This window comes from Mangifera indica, chromosome 1 (genome assembly GCF_011075055.1).
Source record: "Mangifera indica cultivar Alphonso chromosome 1, CATAS_Mindica_2.1, whole genome shotgun sequence".
NCBI lineage: Eukaryota > Viridiplantae > Streptophyta > Magnoliopsida > Sapindales > Anacardiaceae > Mangifera > Mangifera indica.
Window position 1 is genome coordinate 23,249,352 of NC_058137.1, and position 27,239 is coordinate 23,276,590.

Below are 27,239 nucleotides of genomic sequence, written 5' to 3' on the forward strand. Positions count from 1 at the left end.
ATGCATGCATCTCTGATGGTGGGATGTCAATAAAACTTTCTCCAAAATCTCATAGGAGATTGCTGCAATTAATTGATATTTGGTCAATACAATAGGATAATTTGGAAAAAAGCTTTGGCTTATGATAGAATATTTATTTTCAAAAGAGTGTAGGTTGAATTCTAAAAAGTCTGTTCTCTAGTAACACTTAAAACATTCAAAGAATATTTATAAAAAAAATTAAAAAACTTATTCAAGTATATGAAAACAAATTTAATTATACAAAAAGGCATTTATTGTCATATCTAAAATCACATCATATTCATAAACTAAAAGGAAATTGCATCATGGTATGTAGGCTTTAGTTCTCATTTGTTTTGCCTAAGAAAAAAATTGTTTATTAAATTGTTGGGTACATATTTAAACAACCTTCATTCAAGTCTGAGACTTCATAGGGTCTAAAAATTTATTATAAATAAATAAGAATATATTTGTTAGGTTTTAAATATATAAAAAATTATAGTAATGTTTTTATAGGTTTTTAAAATTATAAAATATACCCAAAAATATATTCAAAATATGAGATCCGAATGAAAAGGCGTAAAGCCAAACCTAAAATTTTATGACCCCAAACTTAAACAAACTAGGTCTACTTTAGTAACCCCATTCACAGCCCTGGCTGGCTTCAAGCTGTTTGATAAGTGCAAGAAAAAACTTCTCAATATATATTATTAGTTTGTCCCAAGTAAATTTTGAAATTGATTGTACGTGATAATCAATTAATGACAAATTTAAAAAATAATTTAATCCCGTCATTCATTGACCACATCAAAAAAATATTTTATTATAAATAAATATTTTAACATTAAATATGTTAATTTAAATAAATATAATAATAATAATAATTTATCAAGGATAATTTTTTAAAATATTTAAATAAAATGATATTTTGATATTTTATTATTATTATTAATTAAACACAATAATTATATTATATTTAATTTTTATTAAATATAATATTAATATATAAGAAATTTCAGGTTATTGATATATATTTTTTTATGTAATAAAAATTGTCCAAACTTTCCCCTATTGCATTCATGAAAATGGATACCCAATGGGCCTCAATTTCATGGCCCCTGACCTGAGAGATTATCTAGATTCTGAGGGATAGTGGGTTCCACATCAAAATTATCCACTGCACCTCGCCATCACACAATGGGCCAATGATATTGACTCCATTCAAAGAATCAAAATCTGACGCTGTGCTTATCCAAATTCTGTCTCCCTCCTCTATTTTCTTTATCTTTCTTCTTTATTTTTCATACAACTCGAACACTCCTGTAACAATGGCTACTCTCTTAGCTTCGTTGAAGCTTTCCGTCATACCTTCACCCTCATCCTCACCAGCACCTTCTTCTTTTTCTTCCAAACCACAGCTTCCCACACTGTTGTCTCAGAAATCTTTCTTCTTGAGCCCATTTACCCGAAACAATCTTAAATGCATACCCAGAAATACGCCCGTCAAGGCAAAATCTTTCCTTGTTCGAATGTCATGGGATGGTCCTCTCTCTTCCGTCAAATTAATCATTCAAGGCAAAAATCTTGAGGTGACCTTTTGCATTTATGTGGAACTGAAGATAAAAAAAAAAGAGTCTATGTTTTGTTCCCAATTCTTTACACCCATATTCTAAATTTATACTTTTTATATTATTTAATTTAATACAAGCTAATAAATTACGGTGTATTTAATAAAAATAATAAGCTAAGGGTTTTGTTGAAAACAAAATTTTGATTGTTTCATATATACCGAAAATTGTATTGTGTTGTTTAATAAAGTGCAATGATAAATATCTCTCTCTTCTTGTGCCGTGCCATTAAGCCCCCTTAAACAAATGGAGCTGACTTGTGTATTTTAAGTTTGTAATTAGTAATAATTATTACATTGTAATATAAAAGGAGAGGCTATGTCTGTATGAATGCAGTTAACAGATACAGTTAAAAAGCATGTTGAAGATAAGGTTGGGAAGGCAGTTCAGAAGCATAGTCATCTTGTGAGGGAAGTTGATGTAAGGTTGTCTGTTAGAGGTGGAGAGCTTGGGAGAGGACCAAGGATTCGTCGATGTGAGGTGCCTCCAAAGTCACCACTTTTATCTAATTTCTATTTCCATTTATAGTTTAGCTTTCTAGGGTTTCTTTGTGTAAAATTAGATGTTGTTTGTGTTGTTTAGGTAACTTTGTTTACAAAGAAGCATGGAGTGGTTCGTGCGGAAGAAGATGCTGAGACAGTATATGCTAGTATAGATTTGGTGTCCTCAGTCCTTCAAAGGAAGTTGAGGAAGATTAAGGAGAAGGAATCAGACCATGGTCGACATATGAAGGGCTTCAACAGACTCAAAGTTAGGGAGCCAATGACTCAAGTAGTGAAGGATGATGTTGATTCACAATCCCAAGAAGAAGAGGACAATGACTTGGTTGATGAGGTATTTTTCTACCCACCCAACATGGTTAGTGTAATTGCTTTTAGAGGTGGATTCGAGCTTAGTGGAACTTGAACTCGAGCCTTAGGGGCTTTGTAATGTCAAGCTCAAGTACGAGTTTGAGCTCGAGAATTGTTTGGCTTGCCATGTATGTGATCTTGGAAGAGCTAGTAAGTCAAAACAGTGTTGTTTTGATTAATACATATTAAAACGATGTCATTTTGGACAATTTTGACTTGAGGAGAGCTCAACTCTTTCAAGCTGAACTGAACACAACTTGGCCTAAGCTCTTATTTGGTTAGGCTCAAATTCAACCCTAATTGTTTTCCAGTTTTTCTCTACAAGACTCGCATAGCATTAAATAAAGTGCAATCATCATTGACTAGTATTTAGTAATGATGCGCAGAACCTTTTCTCTTTATCACTAAAATTAGAGTGCATTTCTTCTTAAAAGTAATATTGTTAACCATTTTAAAAATGCATAATTTAAATTTCCTTAATTGGTACACAGTTTATAAGTTTCCAGTTGCCGGTATAGTGACATAATCAATGAAAATTCTGTTCTGACAGGTTTAGAGAAATAGGTCTTTTAAAATATATGATTTTGTTTATTGTTTCCGCCAAATGAACTTAATATATTTTTGGTCTACCATTTGCTAGGTTTCAGAGCCTTGCAATAATCTGTGTTTGGTAGCGAATGAATATTACAGTTATATATTTGGAATTTTGGATTCTACCCAAGTTTAACTCTGTTTTTTTTTTTTTTCAACACTGCTTGTTAAAATGAAGTCCGAAAATGAATGAACAATATTGTTCAAGTATTCTCCATGACTATAGTGCTTATAATTTGCTGATAGTTAGACACTTTGTTTCATTCACATCTTGTCAATACTATGCCAATTCTCATTTATAGATCATAATACAGTGAAAGCACATACATTCATCTGGTCTTTTTCAAATGATTGTCAACACTTAATGTGTCTCTTCGTTTCTGAGCATTGATGGAGGTGAACTGAGGGAAATAAGTTTCTCTTTTGTATTTGCTGGTGTTCAAGTCATCCAGCTGCATAGCTAGGTAAGCTATCTCTGGCAGACAGTAATCCTGAACCTATCTTACAGATTGTTCGCACAAAGTACTTTGACATGCCTCCTTTGGCTGTCTCCGAAGCCATTGAGCAGCTGGAAAATGTTGATCATGACTTCTATGGTTTCCGAAATGAAGAAACTGGTAGGTATGAACTGATTGTTCCCATTATGTTGTTTCTGCATAAAGTGTTTAATAGTGATTAAACAAATGTTGTGTGCTTGGCTCCAGGTGAGATAAATATTGTGTACCGACGAAAAGAGGGAGGTTATGGTCTTATTATACCTAAAGGAAATGGTAATGCTGAGAAATTAGAGCCTCTGGTGGTTGAACCAGCAAGAGAACCCTCCTTGGCAGAATAAATACACAGCTAGAAAGGAGATATGTCTCTCATTTAGATCAGCCCAGACCGTTTTTCAATCTTTTGTAAGTGTCTAGTGGCAGTGGTGTATACGAAGGCTAAGGCGGGCTAAGCACATAACTATACAGTTTTTTATATGAAGCATTTACAAAATTTTGACATGTATGCACTTGTTTTGGGTGATTAATTTTGTAGAATGAGAGAAAAAGACGTATCAACCAGTGCCAATGAAGAGAGATGAGGAAAAACTTAATGTAATCACCATGCAGTCTATACAATTATCACTCTTTATTAACAGAAATGGATTGACGTGTTTTTATTTAGGTAACCAAAAAAGATTGTATGGTTATGTGTATGTAGGTTTTTCCTTTTTTTTTTAACTTCATCTTACACTACTGGGCAGATATGCTGTTGTGTACGGTACTCATGTGCCTGCTCCCTCAGCAGCCTGAGTTCCTAAAGCCTTGCAAATGAGTCAAGTCACTCGCAAGCCATTAACGGCTCGGCTTGGTTTTTTTTGAGCCTAGTTCAAGAGACTCAAATATACAAGTGAACCAAATTCTAGTAGGCGGTTACTTGATTAGGTAATTTATATGATATCAACCAACGTTTAAAATTTTGAAATTTTGCACCAAAATTCCTAAAATCTTACCTTTACAAACCTCTTAATCTTTAAAATTTGCTCCCTAAAATCTTATCTTTAGAAACCTCTAAGTTTTTAAAATTTGCATGTATAACTAAACATCAAATTTTAAATGTATAAGATAAAAAGTAAATATAAAATACAAGGTTTTATTGTAATTTTTTTTAACTAAGCTCGAGTCAATTGTTTCACTTTGGGTCGGTTCAATTTGATAGTAGCCCTAGTTTCAACACAACAGAACAACTCATTGGGCATCCAACACCCCGCAATAATGTGGTTAAGCCTGCACGCCGTGTGGCTGATTTCACAACTTCTTTCCAGCATTTAACTTTTGAGTTCGTACATAGTGTACAAAGTTTCAAACATGAAAATTTTCATCTAGTTTTTGACAGGTCTCATTATCAGAGACACAAAAAGAAAAGGGAAATAATTGAAGAAAGATGAGCAAAATTGAGGGATATATCTTACATCTCAAACAATATGTTGCTCTAAATATGCACATCGTGAAGCACTAGTACAACAAAAGAAAGAACAATTATGTTCTCTAGTGGATTTAGATGTATGATGAACCATCTTAAGAAGGCTTACCCCAAGCTTGATATTAAGTAGATTCCTCAAGTTTAAGCTCCAATCCAATCTTCCCAAAAAGGGCTGTGACCATTTCATTTGATGCCTTATTCCCCAAGCTGCAATTGAAATTAACTTTAATTGTGAATCCAAAATGCCCGAGGTGAAAAATTAAAATGACTCTTACAAAGAATAAAATGGTGCAGCCATCAATTTGTCAAATATGAATCGAAGTTTTCTTCTTCTCGTTGGTCTTGAATCTCTCTGCTGAAACACATAACAGCTTATTGATTGACATTCCTTCCCCTAAAGTCTTCCTCTTTACTTCATACCGGTGCTTAATCCTGTCATCAAGCTTGTAACCAAGAAATGCAGGAAAGGCCAATAGCTCTCCTACTTCACGATCCATTTCTCCTATCAAATACTCCATCTTCTCCTCTAAAGAGCTATGATTGTACTGCAGTATCTGAGGGTGCTTCTTGCTCATGGCAAGAATGTCTGCAAAAGATAGCCCATAACTCAAGAATACTCCAATTACCTTTTGCATGTTTCCACAGCCTGTTCTGGTCACAGCTCCCATTGCTGCGGCTAACTCCTTCGTTCTATATTTATACCCTATCTTCACCAAAAACACAAGCTTCTGTGCAAGTTTATCGAAGGACATGGCTAGAAATAATGGGGCCTTTTTCAAGAACTTGAAAAGGTCACTGGAATTCAAACCACATTGCTTAAGAAACTCCATTCTAGGATGTATTTTCCTTTCTCTACTAGCACTAATCAAACCAGGGAACACGAGAAAAATCTTGAAAATTTCCTCGTCATTTAGTCCACCAAACGACCTCAACAACTCCACATGTTTTTCTACATGCTTCACACTGTAACTCAAGATTAAAGGGAATTTCAGGAAAACAGTTCGTGTGGCATCCACATCCCCGCGACTAAGCTTATTGATGAAATTAATTCTTGGAAGCAGCTGAGTATCCAAATCATAATTGAGAAGTCTTGGACGCTTCACAATTAAATCAGTACCACCAAAGGGGTTCAAGAAAGCAATAGTTCTTTCAATTTCTTCAAATGACTTGAGGCATAAGGCCTTAGTTAAATTAACATTGTTGAGAACATGAACAATCTTTTCTGGAGGAATCCCAAGCAGCCGAACCTTTTGATCAAACCCCACCAAATATCTTGTTTCTGCTCCAACAAGAAGGCGTTCAATCTGCAGTGGCTCAATCTTTCCTCCCAAATCGTCACAAAGAAAACAAATCAATGGATCAATTTCCTCTGCTATTAATACATTTGGGGATTTACTAATCACTCGAAAAAGTGCAATTCCTTTGAGTCCAACAGACTGCAAAGTAAGAATGCGGTCACGTATTTTATCAAAAGATGTTAATCTCAGAGTGGGATTCTGCTTAAAAAGTAATTCAGAATCTTTATCACTGAATCCTAATTCTTGAAAGAATGTAACTGAAACAAAAACAAAACAAGAAACGTTGTGTCAAGAGAAGAGCAGTTGAATAATATGTACATAAAGTGTTTGAGAAATAGCCTTAAAGAAAGAATTACCTGTTTCAATCTCTGAAAGAAGATTAACGGGCGAAGAGAGGCAGTTGCAAAGGATGGTAGGTCGAAAACTCAATGAGGGCTCAATAGCAATTCTTGAGGTTTTAGTGAGACAGATGCGCTTCTGGGGATTAAGAGAGTAAATTTTGGTTGGGAAAATAATAGTTTGGGAGAGAAAGAAGAGAGAAGAAGAGGAAGTAATCATTTCAAATGGCGTCTCCTGGATAGCCTAGCTTGGTTACAAATGAGTGCTGCACATTCACATTACGGCTCGCGGGTAAATCAAACAAGATGATCACAGGGATGACAAACAGATAATAGCTTTGGTAGGCAAATTCACCCCCATTAATTTGACTTTTCTATCTGTCTCTTCGTCCCTATCCATTTTGCTGGACCATTGCGAGACCGATAAGTCAATACCCAATTCTAGCCCAACTAATTCGGCCCTACTTTTTAACTCCTTCAACTGGGACTTAACCAGTTTATATCCAGTAAAATTAAATCCTAACCTCTAAATTCAGGCTTAACAATATAATAATATAAAACAAGGTCCTCCCCTGAGTTTCTCCACCTTCGTCTATGCCAGAAGACAAAAAAATAAGCGGAAAAATCTAGCCATTCTCTCTATTCTCTAACCATACCAAAGATTCTAATTTTCAGTGAAAAGGAATTTCCAATCAGCGTTTTAACAGAGCACTTACTCTTGACAAACAAAATATTATTACTATGAAATTCTTCTGAACAAAAATATTAATTACAAAGAAATGGCTGCAACAAATTCACTTTGCTTGTCAAAGGCAAAGACAAATTGAATCATGCCACAGGTTTGAGGTCCTTGATCTCATTTCAGTCTGAGTCCCGAAATCCAGTAGATAGAGATTTGTTGTAAACGGATTGATGTTTTTCAACTCCAATATCAGGAGTTCGACTCTTTAGACTTTTCGCTCCCATTTTACTCCTCGCAGGCATGTCTTTTATAAGCACATCAGATGAGCCTCCTTTTTTAGTTTTCTTGGGTACTCTTGAAACTTGTAACCTGATTTAACAAAGAAAACCATTAAGTCCAAAAAAAAAAATCTCTGGTGTACATCCAATATAGCAACCAGCATTGAAAGAAACTAGAGTGGCTTGCAAATTACTTGCCTATCTTTAGGAACTTGGCTAAGGCCATCCGATCTTGATGCTTCTTTGGTAACTTCTTCCCCTTTGTCATCATGAAGATTCTCTTCCTGCATAAGGAAGCAGAAACAAATGCTAATTTAATTAGCACCTCTCTTATCATAATTAATCATGGCTCATAGAGTGAAACATCCCGGGCAGATACTCCAACCATATTGTCGATTAAGATACTTAAATTGTTAGTTTAGATGCAAGAACAATACAAATGTATGCAACCAATGATCAAAGTGCAAATATGTTCTTTACACAGGAAACAGCACACAAAAATAAGTCCAGCACAAACAACTAAGATTAGCAGAAGGTTTAAACCTATGTATGATTGTTGAATCACTTGGAGCAAGACCAAAAGTACCTGAAAGAATATTTACTCCTAGCAAAATAGGTTAAAGATGGATACTGATAAACCAAGGGCATGTACAGTTAACACCTGGATTCTCTTAACAGGATAAAGAGATACCGAAAACAAAATTAGAGATAGGAAATCTCGTTACTGCAAGAGGAACAATGCTCATGTCAGTTAAAGACAAATGAAGATGTCTTTTGAATGGACTTTGAGCTTAAACATGATAATTGATTCTAGATGTCTAACAGGCACTTCTTCAATACTTCAACGCACTAGAGTTTCTACTGACATCTAAGATAAGACAAGTAGTCCATCAGAATTTTTTTTCTTTGAAAAAAAATATTCAAGAAAAAATACAGTGTTGCTTGAAGCAAGGATGCACATCAACATAGCAGATCATAGAAGCAAGGAAGTGAATCAGGAGCTATTAGCTAAGCAAATCAGTATCTGTGTACTGAGATATGTAGAACCAAAAGTGTCAACATTTTTAAAGTTACCAGATCGTTAACTACAAGTTCAGTCATAATTAGAGCATTTCAAGTACAAATAAACAGGCACATAAAACCACAAAGCTTGACCATATTGTATTACTCAAAAATTTTTTTGTGGCGTATATTCTTTCATTATCAATAGAACCACTAGTAATAATAAAAACAAAGCAAGTAAAAAGCATATATGGATCCAAAAGCTTCTGAAACATTAGAACCACAGTATCTCTAGAAGTAATTGGTCCTCATATTGATGCATATATATGACATTCCAATAAGCAGACAACGCTATTGGTACTAGCCTCCATGTTTATGAAACCTTTAAAATTTTGCCATAAAACATATGTCAAGATTATAGGACTTGAACAAAACTCAGAAACATATAATTACAATCTCAGCATAAAAGTTTAAAAACTCGATGAGTCAAAATAAGATCTATGCCATTATAATTTAGCCATTGAAACTTCATCAACATTAAATCAAAAACTTTCAAATGAAAGCAACACGAATATAAATGGAAGAGTAAACCACAAAGAGATACCACTAATGTTGATAAATGATCATTGTAATCTAATATAGCAAGCAGGCTAACAGAAAATAACAGCTCTGAAAAGCATCTAAAAGAATCATCCTCAGTCATTCAAGGATGTCCAAGAAATAGTCTCCTTCTAACAACATAAGATAATCAAAAAATCCTAACTCATACAACAACCAGAACCAGCAGCATCCAACTAACATGACAGCCTTCTATCACAAGTTACAAACATCAATTAAAAAGAATAATGATATCTATTCTCAATTCGTATACAAATTTGCATCCCAAACTTGTTTGATCGGACTTATCCAATGGCCAAAAAAGCTTATTGAAAATTATAAGCACATTTGCATTTTTTTAGACTGTTTGGTTGCATTTCTAAAGTGCTTTAAGGATTTTAAATAATCTTTTTTATGGTTTAAGGGATATCAAAAAGAGCTCCAATTTTATTTTACAAATTTGATTATCTATTCTTGCATATCAAAAGGAGCTCCAATTTTATTTTAAATTTTGATTATCTATTATTGTATATTAACGCCTGTTTTGGGTAAATTAATCTAAAAAGCTCTCTTACATTCTATTAACCAAACAACTAACAATTTTTTTTTCACACAAGCTCCACCCTTATAAGTTCAATCCTAGTGAGATCTTCTTCCATAAGCTCTAGTTGAATAAGCCGTACCAAAAGGAACCTTAAATTATGCCATTACATACTTCACTTCTATAACGAAAAATATGTATGAAAACTTGGGAAGTATGATAGTATTCAGAAAATAAACAATGACTAAATTCAGAGTCTTACATGTTTTGATGGAGCTCCATTGGAAAGCTTAAGCTTCTTCTTGGCATGAACAATCCCATCAAACCCATTGGCTTTCCTCTTCTTCCTCCCAATAATACGTGACTTTCCTTTCTTTTCCCTTACTTTCCAAACATTCCTCTTCCTATAAACCAATTTTTCAAATTTCCATTCCGCGCAGCTCGTATCAATAACCGTCACTTCGTTTCTGGAGTACCCCACAAGCTCTCTCTCACCATCCTCTTCAATCTCAATATTCTTCGTCTCATTCTCCACAGGGGCATCTTCGTCTTTGCGCACACACCCCGAACTTTGGTCCTCCGTCGAAACCAAACACGGCTTTGGGTTTGCTTGTTTCCTGCAACTCTTTTTAAATCTCGGATTGGGCTCGCCCATGTTGAAGAGGTCCGAAAGGACATTAGTCATTATACCTAACCATTCTTCTTCCTTTTCATCTCCATTTTCAATGACTTGTTTACAATCTGCCTGAGTCGACTCAAAGGAGTTAGGTTTTGGGGTGTCGTCATGGTTGTTTCTAAGAAAATGGTCGAGGTCGAGATTGTCGCCGGTGGGAAAACCCTTAGTCGAACGTAAGCGGTCGAGCCAGTTGGGAGCTGAGTCAGCGGTGGAGACCATTGCTAATTGTAGAGATTGATGGGTGAATTGAAGTAATGTTAATTTGCAGTTGCAAATACAAAACTCAAGTATGCGCAAAGCGCCCGGCGAGACCGCTTTACTGTGCTCATGATTTTATACTTTGTGGACATGAGTCTAATTAAACCATTTTAGGCGCATAATTTTCATTACTGGACTGAGCATTGAAGTGGAGAGGGGGTTAGGATGGGTCAGTGGACGGCTGGGCGGATGAACTTTCCAGGGGTAATTTTATGTCTTTTGGTTTGTTAATGGTTAAAATGTTCGGTATTTAAGGGTAATTCTGTTGATTTCAATTTGTGTTGGGACTAAAGATAATTTTTCTGAGAAAAGTATAAAAATCATGTGAAAGGTGGCAAAAACCCTAGTTGTAAACTAGTAATAGTTATTTTGATTTTCTCTCTATCATCTCCTTTCTAACCACTCCTTTCGAAGTAAATTTTGTCATTTTAAAAATCTCTCAATGCTAATTTTATCATTTTCAGCTCTCTTGACACCGGTCTTCTACTTTTTTGTCCCATCTTGTATCAATGAGTTCTTTATAACTCTTCATATGTTAATCTCTTTATTTTTAGTTGTGTTATTCTCACTACTAACGACTTTATCTCGCAATGATATTATCATTTTTAGTTAACTTCACATATTCTCACTTTCAATGACTCACGCTTACAATCTCACACAATGATTAGGGAATTATGGTTAAAGCGGTCATTCACCAACGACGTGGCATGACTTTCCCAAATTGAATTGTAGTTCAATGCAATCCAACATTTAAATTGTCACTTAGAAACCATTATTAACTTCAAAACCCAATAAAATCAATTGAATTAATCAGTCAAATTCGAGCTTTAAAATCAGGTATACATGGTTTTTATTTTAATTTTAATTGATATGGGCATACATAGGAAACCTAAAAGTTTACTCAAAAAAAAGGGTTTTAAATTGAACAAAATTCATACCTGAATTGGATTTAAACAATAAAAATTCAAAAAATTATGTATACAAATAATAAAATGTCATCATATGATTAGATATTTCTCTATTTTTAATTTAAAACAACATAATTATATAATAATATATAATTATTTATATATATAATTGTTTATATTTTTTATGTACATAATACTATTTATAAAAATATTCAAAATGAATTTTGGACTGGACCCGAAGCCGGAATGGGCCCGAATTTTCTTTGTTTGCTTTGAGGCTCGACTAGCTCGGGATGGTAATGTTCCAGATTTCTTTTCTCCATCAAGTATTCAAGCATAGCTTTTGCTATTAAATATAAAAATATTTAATTATTCTATCAAATATTTATTTTCCATTTGACCATAAAAATCCAAAGAGAGGACCAAATATACTCTCTGTTTATGCTTCATTGAAATGAAAGCTGACGTTTCATTTCGAGTTGAAACCCTGTTGAATTGAGTGTAGAAATTTCAAAATTCAAAAATATCAAATGGAAATAGGTACAGGATTTATGTGATTTAAATTAGGGAAATAGACTATTTCCACTCAAATTTTAACCCAATTTTAAATTCATATCCACGGGAAATGAAAAACTCTAACTCTCACCCATAACCAAATTTTTGTTAATTTTTTCTGTTAAATAAAGGGGTAAAATAGTTATTTATTTTACTGTTTATATTAAAAAATTATAAAATTTATTACTTCCTAGGTTTTAGAAATTAATATTTTATCTTTACCTAAAGTTTCAAACTTTAAAAAGTAACATTTTCATCCTCAAATCTAGAGTTTTTATATTTTTTTAAATTCAGTTGCTCTCCATAATTTTAAAAAATAGTAGTTTCATTCTCACTCTTCAACTTCATCTTTCAACATCGTCTTCGGTCTCTTTTTTTTTTCTAGTGTAACAATGGTAATATGATGAAGAGACGAAGATCTCTTCAGTGGGAAATAGTCCTTTTCTCTTTAAATTACGGAGAAAGTGAAAAATCTTGCGGTGGTAAATTTTGGTTAATTTAATTAATTATCGTATCTTTAAGTATGGTAAAAATTCAATAACAAAAAATACTCTCTGTTTACACCTCTTCAAACATGGTTATTTTAATTAAGGCCAAACGACTATTTCCCACCCAAGGTTCAACTTTTTATCCTTTAATCATAGAAAATTTTATTCTTCACTCATATGTTAAATTTTATTATTACTGTCATAAGTAAAATTATTATTTATTAAAATATTAAAAATAGTCATATTTTCACCCCTTAGATTTAAAAATTAATAATTATCGTCTTCATTAAGAGAATAAGAACAGTCTTTGCCGATCGGTTTTCTCAGTTAGTAATAGTTAGAAATAGAACGGAATTGAGAAAAAAGCTATGAGAGAGAGAGAGAATGTTGTCGTTGCCTTCTCCAGTAGTCGATAGTGGCGGCTTAAAAAACCTTGAGAAAAAATGTTGATTTTTCAAACTTTGGTTGAAGAAATATTTATTAGATTTTTAAACTTATGAGGTAAATATAATAATTTTTTAATTTTTTTAAAATAGTAAAATTTAATAAATAGATAGACATTTAAATTTTCAATAGTTAACAGATAAAAAATTGAGTTTGTATCAAACTTTGTGTGGAAAATACTTATTTGGCCTTTAATTAACTATCATATTTTTAACATACGGGAAAAATTCAATAATCCCCACGTGTGTACCACGTACTCTCGGAACTAACATGATGTAAAATTTCATGAAACCCAATGTGCATGCTACAAGTGAAAAATTTAAATTAACCCCAACTTCATCGGTTCCCTTCCCCACATGCATGATGCACGTATTAGCTGCGACCAAATCCCAAATACTGTTAAAAAAAAAAAAAAAACCCTTTTATTTAGGGCTGGATTCAAGCCGAGCTGCTCACAGCCAACTTGGGCTCGGCTCAAGCTCAACTCAGCTCGAGTTTGACTCGTTTTTAATTCGGTTCAGCTTATTTTTCATATCAAAATGACATCGTTTTTAATATATATAGATCAAAATGACGTCATTTTGTATAAAAAATTTTAAAAAAAAATCTACCAAGCCAACCCGAGCCAACTCGATCGAACTGAGCAGATTCCGATTTGTTTCGGGCTCGAACCGAACTGAGTCAAGCTCAAGCTCGAACTGGCTCAGCTCGAGCCCAGCCCTGCTTTTATTCACAAAAGTCTTGCCCAATTTTTCTAATAGTGATTCAAACCCTCTTCAATTGCTATACTCTTCACATATAATTCATCAACAAAATAATTAATTCAATTTATATTTTATAATAAACCTTAAAACCGATAATTGTTATGTCATCTCCATTATCAATCCAAACACATACAAATATTTACAATATAAATATTGTTTTAGTTTTATCATGTCTCTAATGCAACAACAATATAAGTAATAAAATGATAAACATCAATAATGTACTAATAATTTATTATGTTGTGTGTAAACAAAGCTTCAAAGCATCCAAATCTATAGCAGGTACAATGTTGATGATAATCATAACCCTAAGGGAGTGTTTGGTTAAAGTTATTGAAGATTATCTTGGTAATCTATCTTTTATTCTCTTGTTTGGTTTGTCAGTAATAAAAGATTACAATAATCTTCTATTACCAATGCTGACGTGACATATAATATAGGTAGTAATCTGATTACCATCTTCACTTTAGGTATTTAAAGATTATCAAGGTAATCTTGATTTTATTATAATTATATTATTATTTATTAACTTTTTAAGATAAAAATAAATGTATTTTTAATTAATATGACAAATAATATAAAAAATATTTAAAAATAATTATATTCAAGGGTATTTAAGTAAAATAATTTACTACTAATATTTTATTACCTTTAACCAAATACAATAATTATTTATACCTATCAAATTTTATCAAATATAGTAATTATTTATACTCAGTAATTTTTTAAGTAATCTATTTTCAAGGTAATCTTTATATTTTTGTAATAAAACATTATTCAAATCAAATGCCCCCTAAAGTTTATGATTATTTTTGTTCATCTCCATGAAAAACAACTATTTTAAATAATAACCCCTAATATGGGCAACACGTAGTAGAGAGGAATAACTATTTTTGAAATTTTGCCATGTGTTAACAACAAGTATGTGCAACACATAGTAGGGGTAATTGAAAGTTTTTCACGCTTGGATTATACATAACAAGGAGTGGATAATTGAAATTCTGACAAAGTAAGGGGGGTTTGGAAGGATAGTTATAAGATTTTGTTTGGTTGTAATAATATTTTATTACTAATGGTGATATAACATATAATATAAGAGGTAATCTGATTATCAATTCTATCTTAAATAGTAAAAAATTATCAAGATAATATTGATTTTATTATATTTTTATATTTATTTATTAATTTTTAAGATAAAAATAACTTTATTTTTAATTAATATAATAAATAATATGTATAATATTTTAAAATAATCGTATCTAAAAACATTTAAGTAAAATATTATCATGGGTATTTTTTATTATATTTAATCAAACATAATATTTATCTATACTTGTTAAATTTCAAGAAACCACTTAAACATAGTGAAAAGATGAATTACAAACACAAACAAATCTATGTACCCTAAGCAATGAAAAGATGATGAATATCAACAACGTGCTAACAATTTTCTACGTCTTGAAATTATCATATTGAGTCAAAATTTAGTTTGTATAGAAAGGGCAATTTCGTCTAATGGTACTTTATTGTCTAGAAGTGCATGACAGTAGGTGTGGGGATTATTTTTTCTTTTGAAAAATGATTATTTAATTAATTATCCTTTCAATTTTGTGTATAAAAATAGATAGAAAAAGTCAGCCAAAAATGATAGATTAACCATTTTTAGATATAAGATATTTATGTGATACATGATGGTATGAAATTAAAGTTCATAAGATATGAGAAGTAGCCTATCACATCATTTGAGAAATTCAACTTGAGATGAGTGGTTGAAATTAATCTTTTAATTTTATTATATTTCATTGTTATTTATCGATAAATAACCTATTATATTATATATTAAAAATTTAATTTTTATATTATAAATCCAACATCAAATTATATCATATAACATGGCTTTTAAATAATAATATAATAAAAAAATATTAAATAACATATATCATTTTAGAAAATATCTTAAACATTTTTTAAATTTTTAAATTTTTCAATCTTATATATATCTTTGTTATATCATTATTATATCATTATTTTCTTTAAAAAATATATTAATTTGCATAAAAAATATATATTATATTGTATAATATATTTATTATATTATATTAATTTAATTACTCTTATAATATATTATAAAATATATATCATATATTATAAAATATTGATAAATATAGTATCATTTAAGTTGTCTCCTTTACGTTTTATTAATATCAAATATTGGTCGGATTTCATAAAAATATGATTTTCCCATTTTCTGTTATTTCTTATTTTTCTCCGTTCCTAACAAAACTAAAATATGGTATTTTTATTCTGAGTTTTAATTTTTTTATGTATATTTTTCTTTTTCTTTTAAGTATTAACGTCATCGCTTACGTATTTAAGTTCTAATTTAATTCACCTGCACGACCAAAATCTTTTATTTCATGGAAGTGCAAAGTATTTATTTATTTTTTATTTACTTCAAATTCAAATACAAAAAATAAAATAAAATAAAACTTTTTTTGAAACACTTGAAAACAACATGTTTCATCCAAAACAGATTCAAATGCTTTTTCTGCACAAAATCAGTTCTTGTTAATTTCTTAGAATTTTTTTACTTTCTCATTTTATATATATATATATATATATTTGGATGAAATTTTGTTCCTTGACTTGAAATTTCAAAGTCGGGTGGCATTTCCTTGTCTTAATCCTTCTGTACTCCACATGCCCAATGAGATATTGAGGGTATTTTAGTACATTTTTCTTCCAACACAAACGGTATCGTAACAAAATTAATGTAAAAAAGATATTATTATTGTATTTAAAAAATATATAATAATTTAATAATAAATTAAATTGATTAATTGTCCAATTAAATCGTAAATCAATAAGATAACCAAATTTAATTTTAAAAATATTACAATTATATATAAATTAATAAAAATTTCTTCAAAATATTAATAATTCTCTTGTAGAAGCCGAAACGGAACCATGGTATATTTGTTCCGTGCGCTCTTCTTTTCTACGCAATTTCCTTCATAAGCCTTAATTTTATCTATTTATATATATTTATTTGTCGTATTTAACATTAATCATACTAATAACACATTTTATATTTAAAACTTGCAAAAAGTTCCCACACCACCTCACAAAGGCAATTCACACATTTATGACTATTAGGTTGCTAATTTCATTTAAAGTAGACCTTCCAAACCACTTCATTTTACCACTTTCTTATGAGCAATGCTATGATAATATACTTTTAGTTTATAATTTAAATATATAATAAATATATTATTATATAATTGAATATTATTTTATCTTTAATTTAAAATTATTTAATCATATAATACTAAATAAAATAAATCATAAATTTAGTAATCACTCAACTATTGAACTAAATTAAAAGAGAACTCTCCTTACCTTTTTGGCTGCCTTGTTAGCTATCTTTGGGGTTAAATGGAGTAAGTTTGAGCGTGAGAGCTGGTGTGTTTTTCGTGCTCGACTAAATTTACAAATTGATAACTTGTTTGCCACGGTAAGAGCTTCTTTGACACCGAATTTCAGGACACGCTTATTGGTTGGCCAAGAAACTCAGAGATTAAACGCTATGTAGTGTTTACAAAACGACACCCTCAAGTGAAACCAACTCTTTCTGCATACCACTCGAGTCTTAATCATCTTCCTAATCAACTTGTTTATTTTCTTCTGTCTTCTTGTTTTCTGCCAACCTTGGCCTTGTTTTTATTTTTATTTTTCTAAATATTAGTATCTTTATTATCTTCCTTCTCAGGCTCAAACTTCAAGTGGGTTTCTGATGTCATGGGTTTGAATGAGTTACTAAGCAAAACCCATGTAAGAGAAACGTTTATAGAGATAATAGCGTATGTGGTTCCTTTGTGGATAGCATTTTGTGTGGGATTAATTATTGGCTGGGTTTGGAAGCCTAAATGGGCAAATTCAGGAAGACAAAAGCTGGTTTCTTCCTTTGCTTCTGTGTCATCATCTACTGAATATGGTGAATGCAGGTACTTGAATTTTATCTTCTACTTACTTTCGTTATGATGTTATTTTGTTTGATTGCACTTGAAAATTTGTGTGGTTTGCTTTTGTGCTAATTTGTTTTTGGCATCTGAAGTTTGAACACTTAAAATTTTATTCTTAAATTTCTACTAAAAAGGGAAAAAAGTGTTTTCAGCAAATCGTTTGTTTGAAGAATGGGATCCAGGACAAATTAATCAAATTAAGTGCTATAAAATGAACTTTCTCATGTTATATTATTTCTGAAGCCCTATATTTTCTGGTATCCTGTTGGATTGGAATATGTACTATCATAATAGTGGTATAAATTTAGTTACTTTTCTGTACAAAACACCGTAAGTCTAAGTGGAATTTCTCAATTCCAATCGCATTAAGTTAGCTATGGATTTCATGCCGTAATTGAACAGGTTAATTTAATGCTTTTCCTTTAGAACTTTAAGCTTCTTATTGAAACTGTGTTTATCTGATGCCAATCTATTTGACGCATTAGAACCTTCGATTTTAAGTAATGCACAGTAAAGCATTTAATCTCCATATGTGCAATAACTAGTTGGAGTTGGAGATAAATAGTAGCCTAAAAAGAATTTGAGGACTATTTACTCACTGCTTGATTGGCTTTGTCTAGTAAATTGCGGCTGAATGAAGATCGGAGTAACATTGCAACTAAGGAAGATTTTGATCATCTATGGAAGCTTGTTATGATTAAAGATGGAGGTCCTCCTTGGATAAAAATGATGGATCGTTCTACTCAAACTATGAGCTACCAAGCATGGCGGAGAGAACCTAAGGTATTGCTTTCATTCTTATACTAGGGTATCAATTCATGATTGACTGTTGACTCATCTATGAGGTCTTGATAAATAAACTTGTGTTTGAAATCAAGGAAGCAGCTCTGGTTGTAAAACAAAATCTTCTTTTATTTTCTAAAAATTGTTATTTGGGTGATCTACATTTGTTTCTATTTTTAGAATGGCCCTCCTCAATATCGTAGTAGAACTGTCTTTGACAATGCCACGCCAGAGATTGTGAGGGACTTCTTCTGGGATGACATGTTCAGATCAAAGTGGGATGACATGCTTGCACAGTCAACAACGATAGAAGAATGTGCCACTACTGGAACCATGGTAGTACACTGGATTCGTAAGGTGAGCCTTCCTGGAGTCATTTTGGTATACCAGATTCATGATTGCATAAGCTTAACTATTCAATTTTCTTTTTTTGTGGCAGTTTCCCTTTTTTTATAGTGACAGAGAATACATCATAGGACGTCGGATTTGGGAATCTGGAAGATCTTATTACTGTGTTACAAAGGTATTGGAAGGGCAATTTAGTTTTTAAATTTGTTAAATCTATCTTAACTATTAGAATTATTCGAACAACATACATGTAAATACAGTTATACTTATCTTAGTGCTAGGAAATACAGGTTTTAACGTTGGGGGAATTTTATGCTAATGGTCTATTTTGCTTCTAGAGTTAGCTATGCATATCAGAGGGATAGAGTAGAGTGCTTGGTAATTGACACCTTGCTTTGAGTAGACAAACAACTCATAAGATAATAAACAGGACTTAAAATTGTTGGGGAAATTGTTGTGCAACCAAGAATAACTACAAACAGGGTGAAAGAGAAAAGTGTGTAGATAGAGGTCCTCAAAATAGCTTGTGGTAAACTCAAACCGACTGGGTATGTAATATGAGATAATTTCTGCAGTTAAATATTAGGAATCAATAACAATGATGGTTCTGTTTTTTACAACAGAGAGATTGAAATAAGAAAGAACAAGTGAAAAAGGAAGACTGAGGGACAAAGACATCTAGAAAATGATGCTTGACCTCTCCACCTTTAGTTTTCCCTGAGTGGGTTGGAGTTTGTTAGGCCCCTATAAGGCAGGTTTAGAACTAAGAATAGGGGGGAAATTTCCTAATTTAAAGTCTCAATCAGAGAAGAATTGGGAGGTCTATGATTTTTAGTTGCAGCCAACAAAGCAACAGGATAATCCAGGATTTCCAGTTCCAGTCTGTGAGCAATTGCTTTCTTAATTTAGAGTCAACAATCTTAGTGTCAAGGGTCCATGATTCTCTGTTTTCTTAATTTAGAGTCAGCATGTCAATAAAAAGTATGGCTATTGTTATAAAAAGAACCGTCCTGCAGTGATTCAGTTAATTTTATTCTAGGTTCCTATCAGAGTTGTAAGTAGATAACTGGCTGTTTCTTTTCTTATATCAGGGTGTGCCTTGTAAGTCTGTTCCAAGGCGTGATAAACCAAAACGTGTTGACCTTTATTACTCAAGTTGGTGCATTCAAGCAGGTAGGATATGCCATTCTTCTATCTTTCAACCGATGAATTGGATATATCATTCTAGGTTTAACTTGTATAGCTGCTGGTCTAAAACTGTACTGTACTAGAGTAATTGAGTTTACTTCCCGAGAGAGAATTTCTCTGTATCATACTATCATTGCCTAGTATAATATATATATTCTTTGATTTAATTAGATGAATTAATAACCAGTGTTCATGATTAACCAGTGGAATCAGGAAGAGGTGATGGCCAGCTGACTGCTTGTGAGGTGTTACTCTTCCATCATGAAGATATGGGTATTCCATGGGAAATTGCAAAGCTTGGAATAAGGCAGGGGATGTGGAGAACCGTCAAAAAGATTGAGCCTGGATTACGTGCATACCAAAAAGAAAGAGCATCTGGAGCACCACTCTCTCGGCCCGCATTAATGGCGCAAATCAACACCAAGATTGATCCAGTGTACCTGAGAACCCTGGAAGGCGCTGAAGATTTGTCAGAGACTGAAGTGGCAACTAAATCTGACCAACCGCTCCATTGGAACATACCAAAGCTCATAATTCTTGGTGGGGCTATTGTTATTGCATGTAGCCTTGAGCAAGGATTCTTGCCCACAGCGTTTATATTTGGTGTCGGCAGAAGGATTGCGAATATGGGAAAGAGATTGTGATTTTAAGAGCTGGAAATTGATCGAAAGTCATCATTAGGTAGGTCACTTTTTGTACTAGCGAGGTAGTTTTTTTTCTGGCTTGCCACCTTTTACACTGGACATGTGCATGGTTAACCATGTATGGATAACCTTTTAAAGATGATGAAAGGTAATATATCTTACTGATTTATATTAAATGCACAGGCAGTGTGACTATGAAGAATTCCAAGCCGTTGAATAGCATACATTTTAGCATTTATATGTTTGTCCTTTTGGATAGGCCCAAGGACTATTTTCCACTTAAAGTATGTTGATTTCTCAAAGTTTTTTTCGTTAATTTTGAAAATTTCATTTATCTACCTATGACCGCTTAAATTTATTAATTTTAAGAAATCGTTATTTTATATTTAATATTAAAAATAAATTTAAATATGATTTTATCAAGTTTGAAAAAAATCATATTGCCCCTTCTAGGGTTTAGTTTTAAAATTTGTTCTCTTTCTTTAACGCCATCGTCGGTCGTCTCTCCTTTCTAACCGTTTCCTTTCCTCCGACGGTCGTCTTCAACTCCACCCCAACCCTTCTGGCATCGAGTGTCGTTGTCTGGGAAGATGATTTCTCTTCCCAGACGATGACTTTCGATGCCAGAGGGGTCGGGGTGGAATTGAGGGAGGCCGTCGGAGAAAGAGAAACCGTTGAGAGGGAGAGACGGTCGGCGATGGTTTTGGAGAAAGTGAACGGATTTTGAAACTAAACCCTAGGGGGGCAATGTGATTTTTTTCAAACTTGGTTTAAGGGAGAAAAACTAGTTTTTAAACTTTTAGGAGGGAAAATGAGATTAAATTTTAGGGTTTTATTAAATTTAACCGGCCATAGGTGAGTAAATGGTATTTTCAAAGTTAACAAGAGAAACTTTGGAAAACCAACATACTTTGGGTGGGAAATAGTCTTTTGGCCTTTTTGATATGTCTTAGCTTACTTGCAAAGTTTATGGTAGACTGATGTTGCTTATCATCATTCAACCAATGCATTTATTTTTCTATCGTTGGTCTCAAGTGTAAAACTAAATTCGTGATTGGGCATAGTATAAAAGATCTTTTAGAAGTTTCGGATCCTTTGGGAGGAGGATTGGGGGACAAGTAGAGATAGTGGTAGGCTGTGTTACCTACCCTGTCTAGAGAATTGGTTGGATCTAGGCTCGTTAAGATTAGAAGGGCCTATAGTAAACCCTTAGTGAGTTGGTTTGCGTGTTTTTGTGAATCAAATCGCAAAAATATAATATTTTAATAACATTAATTTTTAATAATATTTTTTTGTAATAATTTTTTATAGAAACGTGTTGGGTTATCCTATAGATCTTACCTCAAGGCTACTACCCACATGGCCTGTGGTCTTAGGCGGCTTGTTACAATAGTGAGTTGTGCCCAAAAAAAAAGTTATAGGTCGTTTATTGACCGGTCTGATCCCCTTGACATTTTTAAGTACAAACGTAGAGATTTTATTTAGGCAACTTTAATTTGGTTTGTATTCTTTTTGGTGTGTGCTTTATACTTGATGGATTTTGGTGCTTGTCCAATTTTTTTTCTTTTTTGGTAAATAAGACTAAAAGATACAACATAAGTTTATCTAGTTAAATTATCTCCACATTTGCAAGATAGAGAACAACACAACAAACTATACAAAATAATTCTCTATCACTATTCAAAGGCCCAAAGGCACACTGTACATCCAGACCTCCAAACCATTATACAAAGATCATGAAGAGGATGGGAAACACACAGCAAGGCGCCGAAAACCATAGAAAGGAAAGCAGAACAGCTTTGCCCATAAGCCAATTAACAAGGAAAAACCTCCATGGCTCAGCAATAGAACTACCATGCAGGTAGCAACAACAGAGATGCGGCAGTTCGACAAAGGAGCAGCAGGAAGACTTGGCTGAAGGATGAATTCCCAAGCAAGGCAGCACCACCCCCACAAACTGAACCAAATCTGCATATTGACAACAGCCAAACATAGCAAGGAAAGCTCCAGAACATGAAGCAAATTTACACAGAAAACTCCGTGGCTCAGCAGGAAGATTTCCAAGCAAGCATGAATAATTGAATTGAAGCAGAATGGCAGAGGAGCAGCATCAAGTCTCGGCAGGTGGAAATTCCAGGTAGAGTAGCAGCAAGAAATTTGAAACAGCTGGGGCAGTAACAAATATGCAGAATGACAGCACTTTAACTCAGCTGGAAAGGCTCCAGGCCTTGTACCAACAACCATGCAGAAAACACCCAACAGTAGAAACACCCAGTTGAACATCCTGGTCCAGAAACTCAGACCACCAAAAGGAAGAGGGGAGAACAGAGAGGCAATATCCCCCAGCACAAGAACAAAACCAGAGAAGACAGAAAACCAGAAGAAGCAACAGCTGCATCAACTGAAAATCAGGCTTCTGCAGGTCTTTGATGAAAGAAACCCGAGAAAGTAATGCCCATCAGCACCTTCACAAAGACCAGTCCGCTCCTGAGAAGGAGGAGGTCTAAACCAAGCAATCAGTAGCCATAAATTGAAGCAGACCATATTCCACCCAGCTAAAATCTGCAAACAAAAAATAAACAGTTAGTAAACCCCACTTTCCTTCAGGCAGCCCAGCTTCACATCTTCTTTTAGCTAAAGATACATCTTGGAAGCTTCCAGTTTCTTGCAATTCTTTCATTTTCAGTCGACATTCTTATATTCGTGAAGTTAGAACCTTGTTCCTTCACCTTTTTATAATAACATTTACATCTTTCTCCTCATTCAAAAAACATCTCTTAGTCCTTTCCCCCCCATGACACATAAATTGTGGCATTCAAACATAATCTCCCAATTTTATGCTTCAACTTCCCCCCCTCCCAATTCATTGCTAAGAAAGAAACATACTCCTTCCACAGTCTTAAGACATAGTCCATCTCACAATTAACAAGAAGCTCCTTCCATACTTTTGTAGTGAAATGACAAGCAAAGAAAAGAATATCCAAGGTTTCAATTGCATTTTCACAAAAGCGACAGAAAGTATTAATAGTCATCCCCATCTTCTCCAGTCTGTCTTTAGTATGAAGTCTACCTCAAATTTCTGATTTCTCCTCTTAGAAATAGTCACAACTCATAAAACTTGAAGAAACATGGCAACTTCCACATTTGTTTTCTTTTTTTGTTCCTGGTTTCTGGTTACATAGTTGAGCAGTGTAATATCTCAATTTTGGCATTTACGACTTAAATCAATCTGGCTTTGCCTTCCAACTCCACTTTTTCTTTTTTTTCATTTTTCTAATTAACATAATATAGCCAATACCACAATTATCAGAAGTTGAATAATTTTTGTTTTGAGGCTCTACTAGCATAAAACCATTAAGATTTATAGAGTTACAATGGTTCATAGATTTGTTCCCACAAGGTCTGAAGTTTCAGTGTTCATAGGCTCCACTAGCAATTGTTTCTTGTTTTCCAGAGATTACAAGGTTCAGCAGAGACCCCACGTCGGGGATATCGCACGGGCAGATTTGAAAATTTGCCCTTCTATCCATCATGTTTCGATCCAAATCCACCATCTGTTATATTTGTGTCATGCCGTAATACGCTTATGGATGACATAAATATCATTTAACTGTTAAAATTAATAATTATTTTAACATATAAATAAGAAATTGATTTTTTCAAATTCAAAAGGGGAAAATTTGTGGTTTTATCCCACCACTAATAAAAATGGGTGCTTAGTCTTGTTCATAAAGATTTCAGATTCAACCTTTCATCCTCCTGACTAGGACAAAAACTGCGTTACTCTGGAGAAGATTAATTTGGTCAAAGTAGAAATAATGATCACATTTGCAACAAGAATTTGCAGGCACTTATAAAATTTATAGTTTAAATATATAACGAGTTCTGATTAATTTTTTTTTTTTTTGGTTTTTTGCAAGAATTACAGAATCAATCAACATGGAATAATGGTCTCAAAACAGTAGACGCCATCTAGCTCCGGCGCAAACCTTGGTCTACTCTTATCCTCTTGCCGCGCTCTCTCCGGCGGCGACTTCCACTTGCTCTCCTCTTTCTTCATCTTACCATCGCTCTCGCTCTCCTTGTTCATTGAAAACTTGAGTTTGAGACCGTTTGGCTCGGCTATGAAAGCATTCAAGGAACTGAGAATTGACATCGTCGTCGACTATCCGTCTGATAACAACTGAGTTTGATTTTGTTTGAGAATTATGGTGAATGTGGCGTTTTAAAAAGGAGGCATTTAAAGCGAAGGAGGCAGAAACCAGAAATATCTAGAAGTCGTGTGACGGTGGGCGGACGCAGCTGGAAGACATGTGAGCCGATGAGAAAAGACGAAAAAGGTGGAGAGAGTGAAACACGTGTCGCTATTTTGGTACCCGTGAGGAATTACATTCTAGAAACAAGATTCCTCGGAAAAACTTATTCAGACAAGGCTCAACGCTTTTTCTTCGATGCCTCGGATAAATCCAGCTTCACATTTGATGGAAAATATCAAATTCACCTCACCATACAGGGATCTGCTTTGGTTTAACAAAATTAATTTAGGTTTATCATTAATTCCATGACACTCCCTCAAACTCTAGAAAATGCTCAATAACACCCATTTATCACTAATTCCTATGGATGTAATGTATTTGTCTACCAGCTTGATTTTAACGTATGCATCCCATTCAGTCATCTTCAATTTTCCCTCACTACTTATAAGTTAGGTTTCAATTTCATGGCGATCAACATTATGAAGTCCTCCAATGCATCAGCCAAGAATGCTTGTGCTTTGCCAATACCATTTTCGCTTAGTTCATTAAGAGAACGTTACAAAAATGGGTTTACACCATATGGAAGACCGATACTAAACTTATTCAATAATGTTATTATTTGTTATTGTCTAATTTTCTATTGGCTAATCATAATTCTGTTTTATATATAGGTACTCATACTCATCCATTAGTCTATTGGGAAAAAAAAAAAAGATATCAAAGACATGTTTAAAAATATATAATAAAAAAAAGATACCAAGATATGTTTAAAAATATGTAAACATTGTTGTTAATAGAAATGAAATTGACTCAAGCTAGTTTAGCTTGATTGAGTTTAAAATTAGTAATTATAACTCAAACTTAAGCCATGATTTTAAGATATCAAATTTAAGCTTTAATTTAGTTGGAACTCAACAAAAAAAAAATTTTGATTTTAATTTATTAAAAAAAAGATATCAAGACATGTTTAAAAATACGAAAACATTGATGTTAATAGAGATGAAATTAAGCCACACTAACTCAACTTGATCAAGTCTGAAATGAGCTATCATAACTCAAACTTAAGCTATGATTTTAAGATATCAAGTTTAAACTTTAGTTTAATTTGATCTCAACCAAAAAAAAAAAAATTTAATTTATTAAATTAAATTTTCTAATAATATAAAACATAAATTGTGATGAAAAAGAAAAGTAAGTTTTTTTTTTTTTTTTAGTTTTTGAAATTCCTCTCGTCAAATGTCGGCTTCATCCAATTGAGTTGAGAATTTATTTATAATAGATGAATCTTAATGTTTTAAATATAGTTAGACCATTTTATAGGTTTAAAACCTGCAATTTAGTCTTTACAATTTCAAAAACCCTAATTGCAATCCTAAACAACCACAACCATTGTCGGTCTATTGTTAAACCTCACAAACAATTTGTCCACCACAACCATGCACAAAGACTTGAATAACAGAAGATCCCACCGATAAGCACCAAAAGCAACAAAATAGCCAGAATAGATCATAGACACGCTCAAAGAACCGCAGGCAAAGAAGGCAAGCATGAAAGAGTGAGTTGTCGGAGCACCAAATGTGATGAATTCGGAGTGGGTTTTCAATATGCCAATTTTGATAAAAGTGTCGTAGGGAAAGAAGGCAAGCACAATGAACCACTGACTTAATGATGATAATGGTAGTGCTGAAAGGCCATCCAGATGTACAACACAAGGGGAAGAGATGGTGGCTTAAAAAGCTTGTGTGTGGAATAGGCTAACAAGTTTAGAAGAGCCCCTCTGTTAGTTATAACAATAACAAAATTATAAAATATTAAAGCTTTTAAATAGAAACTTGAATTCGAACCTCTATCGCACTTGTCAAATCTTAACTTAACTGACCTAAACTCTAATCACTGTGCTTTGAGATTTACTTGTCTAACCCAAAAACACAAAAGAGTAATAATAATGATGATGTAAAGAAGAGTATAGATGTAACTTTCTTAAGAAAATGTGACACACTCTTATGTTAACATCTAAAGTTCTCAGTTTTTATACCCATATTATTTTATTCTTTATAAGATAAATGGGCTATAATACAACATTCGCACAATCCATAATTCCCTAACCGCTCTGCTCAGTTTGACAGGGACTATACTGATCCTT

The 27,239-nt window shown here is 33.0% G+C and overlaps 4 protein-coding genes across 5 annotated transcripts; 2 read left to right on the forward strand and 2 right to left on the reverse strand.

Moving 5' to 3' along the window:
• Positions 1-1,221: 1,221 nt before the first annotated feature.
• LOC123216988 (ribosome-binding factor PSRP1, chloroplastic) lies at positions 1,222-4,205 on the forward strand. Its single transcript, XM_044637742.1, has 5 exons — positions 1,222-1,589; positions 1,965-2,108; positions 2,211-2,462; positions 3,579-3,687; positions 3,775-4,205. Exons 1-5 carry the CDS (start codon positions 1,329-1,331, stop codon positions 3,903-3,905), a joined length of 897 nt encoding a protein of 298 aa, XP_044493677.1. The 5' UTR covers positions 1,222-1,328; the 3' UTR covers positions 3,906-4,205.
• Positions 4,206-4,819: 614 nt separating this feature from the next.
• LOC123225283 (transcription termination factor MTERF8, chloroplastic) lies at positions 4,820-7,186 on the reverse strand. 2 transcript variants are annotated; one of them, XM_044649221.1, is made up of 3 exons: positions 6,681-7,186; positions 5,302-6,581; positions 4,820-5,233 (listed from the first exon to the last, which is right to left on the reverse strand). In XM_044649221.1, the coding sequence occupies exons 1-2, from the start codon at positions 6,880-6,882 to the stop codon at positions 5,332-5,334; spliced, it is 1,452 nt and encodes a 483-aa protein (XP_044505156.1). In that variant the 5' UTR covers positions 6,883-7,186; the 3' UTR covers positions 4,820-5,233; positions 5,302-5,331. The 2 variants fall into 2 exon arrangements, with proteins under 2 accessions (XP_044505156.1, XP_044505147.1); XM_044649212.1 differs by having other exon boundaries at positions 4,820-6,581.
• Positions 7,187-7,304: 118 nt separating this feature from the next.
• LOC123225296 lies at positions 7,305-10,890 on the reverse strand. Its single transcript, XM_044649231.1, has 3 exons — positions 10,025-10,890; positions 7,821-7,906; positions 7,305-7,713 (listed from the first exon to the last, which is right to left on the reverse strand). Exons 1-3 carry the CDS (start codon positions 10,655-10,657, stop codon positions 7,524-7,526), a joined length of 909 nt encoding a protein of 302 aa, XP_044505166.1. The 5' UTR covers positions 10,658-10,890; the 3' UTR covers positions 7,305-7,523.
• Positions 10,891-17,369: 6,479 nt separating this feature from the next.
• Positions 17,370-21,020, forward strand: LOC123211366. Its single transcript, XM_044630084.1, has 7 exons — positions 17,370-17,501; positions 17,625-17,859; positions 18,498-18,660; positions 18,841-19,017; positions 19,100-19,183; positions 20,100-20,181; positions 20,401-21,020. Exons 2-7 carry the CDS (start codon positions 17,654-17,656, stop codon positions 20,838-20,840), a joined length of 1,152 nt encoding a protein of 383 aa, XP_044486019.1. The 5' UTR covers positions 17,370-17,501; positions 17,625-17,653; the 3' UTR covers positions 20,841-21,020.
• Positions 21,021-27,239: the final 6,219 nt, after the last annotated feature.